Below are 11420 nucleotides of genomic sequence, written 5' to 3' on the forward strand. Positions count from 1 at the left end.
CTTCTGTTAATGCAATTTAGGATTGCCTTGGCTTTTTTGGCTGCCGCTGCACACGGCTGGCTCATATTTAGCTAGTTGTCCACTAAGACTCCAAGATCCCTGTTGCAAATGAGGCCACTTGCAAATCAGGCCAGGGATTTCCGGACATCCAAGAAGTTTGACAAAAAAAAAGAGGAAAGTTGGAGTAGTTACCGCATCACGATATCTCTGGAGGGTTGGGTTTCTCTTCTCCCATCAGATTTTCTGCGGAAAAGAAGCACGCTGGCTGCTAGAGCTGGCATGGGTGCATATTCGGTATCCATTTACTAGTCTCACCTGGGTTTTTTTTGGCACTGGGGCATCAATCGTCTTCTGATGTGGCATGTCAGAAATCAAAACATGGACCTCTTTTTGGTTTCTAGCGCCTGTGGAGATTCTCCATCATCCAGGCTGTGGTTGTCTCAAAGGTGCTTTTTCAGAAGGCAACTGGACTATGTTTTTTCTTTGAAGACGTTTCGCTCCTCCTCCAAGAAGCTTCTTCAGCTCTGACTGGATGGTGGGGAAAGGAAGGATTTATACTCCTTGCAGACCGCTGGTCCTTTGCATCCTTTTTATTGGTCGCTGAAGCACTTGCAGATATATCTGTGTCCTCAGGACCTGAGTAGTGCTGTGGTCTGCAATTTTTCCCTCTGGAAATCCATTCCTACTCCCACACCATTGGAAGAGCGTTCATCCCAAATTGTATAGCTAAAAGTCTGTAGAGATTCTCAGTCGTCCAGGAGTCCCAAAGTTGCTTTTGAAAAGTCAAGTGGACTTCCTTGGTTTGGTTTTTTTTAAAAAAAATGTTTTGCTTTTCATCTGAGAAGCTTCTCCAGTTCACTCACTCTGCTTACACAAAGCCTCTAGTACCAGAACAGTCTTTGTGTGGTGTAGACTCTTCGTTGTCGTATGTGTGCGTCTTTGTGTCGCCGCGTTAGGACATCATTTTCTAGAGCTGTTTAATCTCTTCCTGAGCTGTTTGCCTCCATCTGGGGGAAAAAAAATACTAGGGGTGTGTGTAAGTGAAGAAAAACCTTGAATCTCAGGCTATGACAGCAAAGTCAATTTATCATTTTGAAGGTTACCGTTGTTGGGAATAAAGTCAACCAGGTCTTAAGAATTCATTAGCTGCCCACCCTCCCCTTTTCTATTTTAAAAAGAAGATGATTAAGTTCTGAAAGGAGCAGATTTTGATCTTCAAAGCTACTTATTGCCATCCCTGACCCTTCCATGCTGCAAATATATCGGCCTCTTGAAATGGGTGTTTCCGGGATGACGACGTCGTAGAGAGTCTCTTTCCCCTAGGATTTTTTTTTTTAAAACCACTACCCTTTTCCCCCTAAAATAAGACATCCCCTGATAATAAGCCCAATCGGGCTTTTGAGCGCATGCACTAAACTAAGCCCCCCCTGAAAATAAGCCCTCCCTGAAAATATTTAAACACATGCGCAGCAGGCCCCCGCCATTTCCTCTGGTTTCCTCCACGCACCCCAAAATAATAAGACCTCCCCGAAAATAAGGCCAAGTGCTTATTCCGGGGTTCAAAAAAGCATAAGACAGGGTCTTATTTTCGGGGAAACACGGTAGGCTTGCCTCCGTGTAGCTGTGGTTGCCTTTACAATCTCTGTGGGGTTTGCGTGTGATAGAGAACGTGTGTGTGTGTGTGTGTGTGTGTGTGTGTGTGTAACATACTCTGGCCTAGTTTTCTCATTTTGCAAAAAAAAAAAAGGCCCTGGCTTGTCTTAAGAACTTGTTTCCTAAACAAACCTGGGAGGCCTAATTCAGATTGTAAATAGCAGCCATGTAAACTATCCAGGCTGCTTCCCACGGAGCCCCCCCCCCCATCAAACAAACCACATATGACTTCATACGATGCGTTGAGCCCACCCATTTACCTGGAAGAAGGCTCTGGATTTGGAGTCTTTCCTTTGGAAAGGATCGGACACACACAGGAGATCTGGATCCGAGATCCGGTCATAGGATAGCTGTGCATTTTCTTCCAGTGAGGCAGCGGTGAAATGCACTTAAATTCGCTACCAGTTCAGAAATGTGAGCACGCGCGCCTCTTCTGTTCATGCGCAGAGGGTCAAAAACGGGACGTAATGACATCCAGGCGGGTGGGCGGAGCCTCTCGCCGCTGGCCCTACCAGTTCGCACGAGCCAGATAGATCGAGCCAGATTTCGCCGCTGCAGTGAGGGTAGACAGCAGTGGCTTAACTGCAGGTATCGACCATCCTCTTGAGTCCTGATATATATTTTTTTTAATGGCTTCGCATGGATTCTAATTCTCTGAATAATCCTCTAAGACGGACTGGCAATTGATTTCCATTAGCTGCAAATGCAGGAGCTGAAGCTTGCTTTGGATCGAGTGCAGGGGTCTTCAAACTATGGCCCGGGGGCCGGAAATGGCCTGCCAAATCCATTAATCTGGCCCGCGCACGACCATGAGGCTGCCCTGCCCACATCACCCCGCTATCCACTGGTCCCCATCCGCCTTCTGGAGACCAAGGAGGCCAAAAATGGGCCCATTTTTGGGCGGCAGAGAGATACTAGTGGAGACACACACACACACACACTCACACTCACACACACACACACACACACACACACACACACACACACACACACACACACGTCTCTCATACACACCCCAAGGCAGCCGCATCCCTTCACTATCCTGCTTTCCACCCTCGGGAGCTTAAGAAATTAAACTTTAATTTGTGTGTATTCTTTAGACTGCTAAATTGGCCATGCCCACCCATTCACATGGCCACCTAGCCACGCCCATCCAGCTGGTCTGGCCCCGAACAGTCTGAGGGACCGTGAATTGGCCCCCTGTTTAAAAAGTTTGAGGACCCTGATCTAGTGCTTCGCCGCTATTTAGCTGTGTCTTGGTTTAGATGGCGGGGCTCCTGAACGAACCGACGTGCCCTTTGTAAAGCCCTGTACGCCTAGGTGGAAGCTTATGAAGAATGCCTTTTGTCCCTCCCTCCCTCCCTCCCTCTTTTTTTTTTTTTTTTTAATAAAACAAGGGAATTGATTGCAAAGACTTAAGAAGATGGTTCCAGCGTGGGGCAAGAGGAGACAGATTTGTGGCTGAGCCTCTTAACCACATTATATCTGGTTAGTTAGGGCTTGTCTTTTCCGAGAGAAAGAATAGAAATTTATTAGGGTGCTGGAAAAGTCATTGTCAGAAAGCTAGTGGGATGGTATTAGGCTTTGATGGAAAAGGCCCTTGGCCCGTACATGCCATTACTTAGATGGCGTCCGGGGTGCCGAATTTTGTGACATCAGAGACGTTGACTCGGGGGCTTTCTTTGGGGCTGAGCAGCCTCAATATTCCTGCTAGAACAGGGGTCCCCAACCCCCGGTCTGTGCACTAGCACCGGGCCGCGGCATGCCAGCAACCGGGCCGTGCAAACAAGCGGAGCCCCATCCGCGGGATGCAGGCAAGGAAGTGAAACCACGCCCCCTCTGTGATATACTGTATGTCCCCAATCTTGGGGGCAAAGGCATGGCCAGGTTGAGCTTCAGATGGAGAAAACAAATAACCATTAATGAGACCATATGGTTTCCTTGCAGGCCATCTGATGGAACTGGTTAGGATGGATGGCCACAGTTTTGTTCCCCAGGAAAGGACAGTTGAAACTCCTTCCTCCCCCCCCCCCCGCTTTCTTTTTCGTCTCACCAGATGTTTTTCCATGCACATAAAAAAAAAAAATGTGTGGCAGATTAGCGTACATCCCGCAGTCCATATTCCCTTTGAGCTCCACATTTGGATTTGAAGCACAAAGATTAGTTACCCCAAGGGTGTCTTGTTTTCCTGCGGCTTTTATTTAAAAAAACAACAACAGGAAAACTTTGTTCCTAGGAACGCGATGAAAAAATAGCGCCTTCAGACTTCCTCCAGCGCGTTTCACAAAACGTTTGATGAAGTCCAAGTTTCTTTCCCCCTTAAGATTCGGTGAGTTTGGAAGACCATGGGGCTCACCCAATCCTTCCATTAACTCCCCACCGTACATGGGTGATGCGTATTTAGGCTGCCTGACACAACACCCTGCCGACGGTTTGACCGGCAGAGAATTTGCCGCAGGTGAATGCCGCAGGTGTCGTCATTGGCTAACGTAGCCTTTCTCTTTGTTTCTCTCCTTCTCCAGGGCCTTTTTTTAAAACACTGGGGTTACCGGCGTGGTCCAATTTTTCCTGGAGTGGAGTGCGAAATTCAGAAGACTGAAGCCCAGGCTGACTGTCTACCTTTCACGGAGGCCGAGCCGTGAGAGGACGGAAGAAGGCACCTGGCGCATCATGACAGCGGACAAAGAGAAGGACAAAGAGAAAGAGAAAGACCGGGATCGAGACAAACGGGACAAGGGACAACGGGAAAGCGAGAACTCGCGGCCCCGCCGGAGCTGCACCCTGGAAGGCGGCGCCAAGAACTACGCCGAGAGCGACCACAGCGAAGACGAGGACAATGACAACAACAGCGCCACCACCGAGGAGTCCACCAAGAAGAACAAAAAGAAGCCGCCCAAGAAGAAGTCGCGCTACGAGAGGACCGACAACGGAGAGATCACCTCGTTCATCACCGAGGACGATGTTGTCTACCGGCCGGGAGGTGAGAAAGAGAGAGAGAGACTCAGCTAATATGACACATTTTGTTTGTGTGCGTATGAGAGTCCCTGAGCCAAGGAATTTGTGACTTTCCTTGTTATATTCTCAAAGGTGCTTTTTTAAAAGGCAACTGAACTATTTCTTCCTTGAGGAAGAGGAAGAGGGTTCGCTTCTCATCCAAGAAGCTTCATCGGTTCTGGCAGAATGAAGAAGCGATGAAGCTTCTTGGATGAGAAGCGAAATGTTTCCTCCTCCTTCTTCTTCTTCTTCTTCCTCTCCCTCTCCCTCTCCCTCTCCCTCTCCTCCTCCCTACTTCCTCCTTCTTCCTTCCTGTTCCTCTTCCTCCTCCTCTTTTTCCTCTTCTTCCTCCTCCTCCTTTGGAGTTGCCTTTTGAAAAAGCACCTTAGAGGGACAACCACGACCTGGATGACTGAGAATCTCCACAGACACTTGTTATACAGGTAGTCCTCGATTTACAACAGTTCATTTAGTGGCCTTTCGAGGTCAGAAAAAAAGCAACTTATGACCTTTCTTCACACTTAACAACCATTGCAGCGTCCCCATGGTCACGCAATTCAGATTCAGCTGTTTGGCAGTTGTCTCATATTTATGACAGTTGCAGTGTCCCAGGGGTCATGTGATCCCCTTTTGCGACCTCCTGACAAGCAGAGCCAATGGGAGAAACGACTGCTGGATTCCCTTAACAACTGCACTGAGTTGTTTAAAAGTCGTCGGTGTGTGTGAAAAAGCTGTAAAAACCAGGCGCAGCTCACATAACAACCCCCGTCCAACGTGATCATAAGTCGAGGCTGTAGCTTTTTAGGCTGGCATACCGGTCTGTACCTGGAGGCCAGCTAACCATGAATGTTGGTCGGTCTTTTAATTGTGGCTAAGAGATCAGGATGGGCGATAAGCTTGAGTCCCAGCCCATGCTGTTGTGTCGTTGTGAATTAAGGGGGGGGGGGCAGTGGTGGGATTCAGCCGGTTCGCACCACTTTGGGCGAACCGGTTGTTAACTTTCTGAGCAGTTTGGTGAACTGGTTGTTGGAAGAAATCATTAGGGCAGAGAACCGGTTGTTAAATTATTTGAATCCCACCACGGGGGGGGGTGGGGGAGAGCACTTAATTCGTAGATCCGTTCACCAGACCAGAACATTTCATTAAAATTTGGCTTTTCCCAGAAAACATTAGCTTGATATTTTAATAGCATTTCCCGAATAATCAGGTTGAATTTTTATATTTCTGCCTTGAGAGGTACAGGCGATACCTCTTGCCTGGGTTATTTGCCGTTTCCTTCTCTGCTTTTGGGTTTAGTTCTGATAAAGAAATAGATATGAAAAGTTCTCGGCTGACACCGGCAGCCAAGCGTGTGGCTGTTTACATGCCTCAGTACGTACATATCAATCTGGCTCTTCTCTTCTGGGACGAGAGGCATCACGCGAAGAGGCGAGAGAGTAAGAAAAGGAAAAGCAAGAGGTGGAAAAAAAAAAGAGAGAAAATCTCACTTGTGAATTTATGCCGTTGCTATTCACTTTCTCTTGCCCTGTGTCTTTGCTTCCGTCGTGCCCTTTTTAACTGATCATACAGGACAAGCAGAGTCAAGAGGCAGCTCAGGTTCACTTAATTTAGTCCATGTGACTAACCGCTGCAGTCATTCCCTTAACAACGGTAGGCAAGAAAAAAATGGTGCAAAAATTCATTTAACTGTCTTGCTGAGCGATGGAAATTTTGGGCTCCATTGTGGTCTTATGTCGAGGATTACTTGTAATATAGTAGTGGCCAAATTGTGGGAACCTTTTGGGAAAAGTATATTTTTGAGGTTTGGTGCCTAATAACACCACTTTTTCTTTTTTGGAGTTTCAAGATAATCCTCTTCCACTGCTGGAATGGCCTGGGAATAACCCAGACCTTAACCCCATTGAAAATCTATGGAGCCGACTAAAGAAACTTGTTAAGTCAGAAGCGACCCAGCAATAAAACCCAGTTAATAGAAGCCATCCTTCAATCTTGGTTCCACATTAGAACAGCTGCAGAACTCAAAGGCTTGGTTCCCTCCATGGGAAGGCATCGTAAGGCCGTCATTCATGCTAAAGATTACCCAACTAAGGATTAACTGACATGGTGATAATTTTTGTGTATCTCGTTTTTTCCATGGCGATGCTACGCAATTCATCTGTGGGATTCTATCATTCTTCAGTTATAGGGACTGAGGAAGTACTGTGCCTTTAAATTTTTATCTTTCCATTGATATACAATTTTATGGTACTACTCCAAAAAAAGTGGTGTTATTAGCTAAGTTTTAGAAAACACACTTTTCCCAAAAGGTTTCCACAATTTTGGCTGCTACTGTACATCCTTAGGAAGAGTTCCTTAGGCTATTGAGTCCAACAGCTTAAACATTCCTTGGGTGGCTCTCTTTCTTTGTAGGAACTCACAGTCTACAAGCGTTTGATGCTGAGCTCCGATTAAAGGAGGCTCCCAGATTGGTCGGGATAGTTGGAGTTGGTTCATACATGCCTGTATAACTCTGGACTGCTCTTCTACTCTTGAAGGATGGTAGTTTGTGATGACAACAGGACCAGCTGGATTGTCGGGTCGCCATTCGTACCCTGAAAGCATCCAGAAATGGCCCCACGCTAGCTTTGAGTATGGTACCTTTTAACTCTGGTGGTGATTGGGACCTTCAGATCCATTCCCACAACTGTGGGTTAAGCCTTCCCTTGCCAAGTTTTTGGCAGCCGTTAATGGGAAGGTATGAAGCGATGAATTTTTCATGCGTGCAAGGGGGAATTCCTAAGAGTCATAGCTGAATAACCGCCAAGTATCCTGAGTCGTGCAAGAATTGGAAATATGGCAGAAAAGCAGAAATGCATTAGGAGGAAGGGGAGGGGAGGGAGGAAGTGGGACAGGGAGAAGGGCAGAAAGAGGGATGGAGGGGAAGGAAGAAGGGAGTAAGGGAGGGAGGGGGAGTAGAAGGAAGGAGAGAAGGAGGAATGGAGGGGAAGGAAAGAAGGAAGGAATGAAATTAAGGCAGGCCGGCCTGTGATGAAAACAATTCTCTGAAATAGGAGAAATCCCACTATTGTTATCTGTTATAGCATTCGAGAGGGCACAAAACAAAATTTTACTCTTCTTTCAGGAAATCGCATCCAAACAAACAGTGGTGCATGGTGGGCCAGGTTTCTAGTCCTCAACCTTGCAAAAACAACAACAACCACCCTCCAGAAACCCCCCCCCCCCAAAAAAAATACTTCCTGCATCTAGCCTCAGGTTTCTAGTTCTCAGTGTGGGCAAAAAAAAAAAAAAAGTATGAACTAATACTCAGGCTTTATTTGTTTCTTTTGTAAAAGGGGGCAAGTGTCAGATTGAGGTCTCGGCTGTCGGAACAAGGCCAAAAAAAAAAAGAAAAGAAAGATAAGAAAAAAATAAATAGGCCTTTTGCAGGCGAGAGAGGGACCCGAATGGTTGTTCAGGGGGAGAAAACACTGCAGAGTTTTCCTTCTCGAGGTCAAGATCTCTGTGAGAATGAAAAGAAGCTGTTTGTGTTCTCAGCAGCGCCGCCGCGATCACTTTCCGATCAGCCGGCGAGCGGTTTGCTTTTGTTGGCTTGAAGGAGGAAGCTGACCTCCGCGGGGAGAGAGAGAGAGAGGGAGCTGGGCTGCAAGCATAGCCTGAGTTTTTTCGGAAGAGGGAAACAGCCTGTCTTGCAGAGTGACAGGTTCCTGAAACAAACCAGACGGTCTCCCCGTGTTCTTGTATAGTTGGCTTTCATGGATCTCATGTATCCGTCGCAGCTTCACTACAGGCCTTGTTTTCACTTCACAAGAGGCCTGAGGAGGACTCCCTTTTCTTGTCCTCCCGTATGTTTTAACTTCGCTAGCCTCTTTTACGTGCTTGAATAGAAAAAACAGGCCATTAGCTGAACGGGTAAATAACGGATAAGATCTTGCTGTGCGCGGCAAAGGTTATTTGTGCAGTGCTGTTGGATCAAACGTATCTCGGAATAGCTCTGCTAGAAGACTACCTCGACTTACGACCGCAGTTGAGCCCAAAATTTCAGTTGCTCAGCAAGACCGTCGTTCAGTGCCCCATTATATGACCTTTCTCACCATAGTTGTTAAGTGAATCCCTGCAGTTGTTAAGGGAGTGACGCAGCTCTTCAATGAATCCGGCTTCCCCGTCGACTTTGCTTCTCAGAAGGTCGCAAAAAGGAGACCAAAAGTGCGGTCGCTCACCAAGAGGGATGTTGCTACTTACCTGCCTAAAGATCTCGTTTACCCAGCCTGTGTGAAGGGCACTTGCTTCATCCATCTCGCTGCTTTGGCTTCAAGCAGCAGTTGCAAAACACAGAGGCAGGCACAAAGACGCACACACTTCCACCCCTGATTGTATATTGGACCTTCGATCATTTCATCTCCCTGCCACCTTTGGTATCTTGATGACTGTCTTGTCTTCTGGACATCCTTTTTTTAAAAAAATTTGATTTATATGCCGCCCTTCTCCGGAGACTCAGGGCGGCTTACAAGGCGTTAAGCAATAGCCTTCATACTTTTGTATATTTATACAAAGTCAGCTAATTGCCCCCACAATCCGGGTCCCTCAATTTACCTACCTTAGAAAGGATGGAAGGCTGAGTCAACCTTGAGCCTGGGGAGATTCGAACTTACAGTAATTGCAGGCAGCTGGTGTTAAATTACGGTGCTTCTGTCTGTTGAGCTATCCAGGCTCCTTTTAACTTGCGCAGAGAAACTTCCTAACAGGGAGGACAGTTAACCAGTGGAAGGGCCTGCCTTCAGAAGTTGTGGGTGCTTTGTCACGGGAGGCTGGAATTCGAAACTCACTTTAACAGTCCTCTTGCTTAGCAACCAAAATTTGGGGCTCAATTGTTGTCGTAAGTCGAGGACTGTCTCTGCCTTCCTCTGCATGGCAGCCTTGCCTAGTAAACCCCTTCTCTTTTCTGGGAATTTCTCCTCTGTGTTAAGAGGCTCATCTAATTATATTAAGATGATATAAGGTCTCCTGCTGGAGCAGGGGGTTGGGACTGGATGACCTCGGAGGTCCCTTCCAATCCTGGATTGCTGTGCTATTTCCAAGCATCCACTGAAGCTGCGTCTAGTGCCGGGGTTTGTGGTCCTTCCTTCCTCTCCTTTTTCTCTCCCTCCCTCTCTCCTTCCCTTTCTTTCTTTCTTTCTTTCTTTCTTTCTTTCTTTCTTTCTTTCTTTCTTTCTTTCTCTTTCTTTCTTTCTTTTTCTTCTTTCCTTCCTTCCTTCCTTCCTTCCTTCTCTTTCCTTCCTTCCTTCCTTCCTTCCTTCCTTCCTTCCTTCCTTCCCTTTCCTTTCCCTTTCTTTCTTCCTTCCTTCCTTTCTTTCTTTCTTTCTTTCTTTCTTTCTTTCTTCTTTCTTTCTCTCTCTCCTCTCTCTCTCTCTCTCTCTCTCTCTCTCTCTCTCTCTTTTCTTTTTGTCTCCCTTCTCCCTCTTTCGCTTTCCCTCCCTCCCCCTCTCCCTCCCCCCTTCCCTTCCTCCTTCCCTCTCTCTTTCTAAGGCTAGGATATGCACCCGAAACAAAAACTCCCTTTGGATGAAGCTGGCTTTTGGCTGCCAGAATTAGCAACTAGGCTAATTAGCTGGCGGCTAACTGTCCCAGGAGGTGAAAAGCCCAGGACTAACAGTATTTATTTATTTATTTATTTATTTATTATTGATTGATTGATTGATTGATTGATTGATTGATTGATTGGTTCGATTTATATGCCGCCCTTCTCCGGAGACTCAGGGCGGCTTACAATGCGTTAAGCAATAGCCTTCCTACTTTTGTATATACCTGCTTAGTAGGGCTTTTGCCCCCCCCCCCCAAAGCGGTGTTCTTTTTTAATACAAAGTCAGCTTATTGCCCCCACAATCCGGGTCCTCGTTTTACCTACCTCGGAAGGATGGAAGGCTGAGTCAACCTTGAGCCTGGTGAGATTTGAACTCGCAGTAATTGCAGGCAGCTGGCAGCTAAGTGCTACTTAACAGCACTTTAGTCCGCTGCGCCAACAAGGCTCTTGTGTGGATACACAAGTGTGGCATCGAATGGGCTGTGACAAAGCGTGTGGTCGGAGGGACCGTGTCCGACTGGCCGTGGCGAATGGGCTGGTGGCGGGTGAGCCAAGGAGAAAAGCTAGAGGAGAATCCCCCGAGGCGGAAGCCTGGCGGAGAAGCAGGCGCAGCCAAGGGTAGGAGGTGAAAATCCTAAACCCGACCTGCCCACCCACCTGCCCTATGCCATCCTATTTATGCACGTTTTTGAGGCTGGGCGCACACCGCGGAAGGCACGCACGCCAGCAAAGCACATGCATGGAATGCTTGGGCGCATGCATAGATGGGGTGTGGGTGAGCAAAGCGAGCGGTGCGCGGACACATTTGCGAAACCGGTAGGGAAAGTAAGTGAATGCCACCCCTGCTCCCTGCCTTTGCTAAAGATGTGTGTGTGTGTGTATAAATAAAATGTGTGTGTGTGTTTGTTTGTGCTTGCTTGCTTGCTTGCCTGGCTGCTTAACGAAATTTAGCTGCTCTGCTTGCAGGGCTGCCGTGTCCCTTTGCTTGTCCTTGTTTGGGATTCAACTGACGGTTGATAAATCAAATCTACGGGACTTGCCTCCTCCTTGCGCAGAGACCTATGTGCTCACCTCAAAAGTGTTGTCAAGCAGTCCTCTGCTCCCCCACCTCCTCCATGGCCACCTGTGCGTGAGCAAATGGGCTTCAGATTTCTGTTAACCCCACATCATCACAACTTCCCTTGTGATTTTTTTA

General features: G+C 47.4%; 1 protein-coding gene across 1 annotated transcript in view; it reads left to right on the plus strand.

Annotated features, from left to right (window-relative positions):
• Nucleotides 1–4179: 4179 nt before the first annotated feature.
• LOC139326752 (arginine-glutamic acid dipeptide repeats protein-like) overlaps nt 4180–11420 on the plus strand; it is a 46071-nt gene continuing 38830 nt past the window's right edge. The window contains exon 1 of the mRNA XM_070956603.1: nt 4180–4633. Within this exon, the coding sequence (XP_070812704.1) occupies nt 4324–4633 (310 nt within the window). The 5' untranslated portion in view covers nt 4180–4323. The remainder of the gene's footprint in view (nt 4634–11420) is intronic.

Source organism: Pituophis catenifer, unplaced genomic scaffold, assembly GCF_029215685.1.
Source record: "Pituophis catenifer annectens isolate HBS135680 unplaced genomic scaffold, rPitCat1.0.hap2 SCAF_114, whole genome shotgun sequence".
NCBI lineage: Eukaryota > Metazoa > Chordata > Lepidosauria > Squamata > Colubridae > Pituophis > Pituophis catenifer.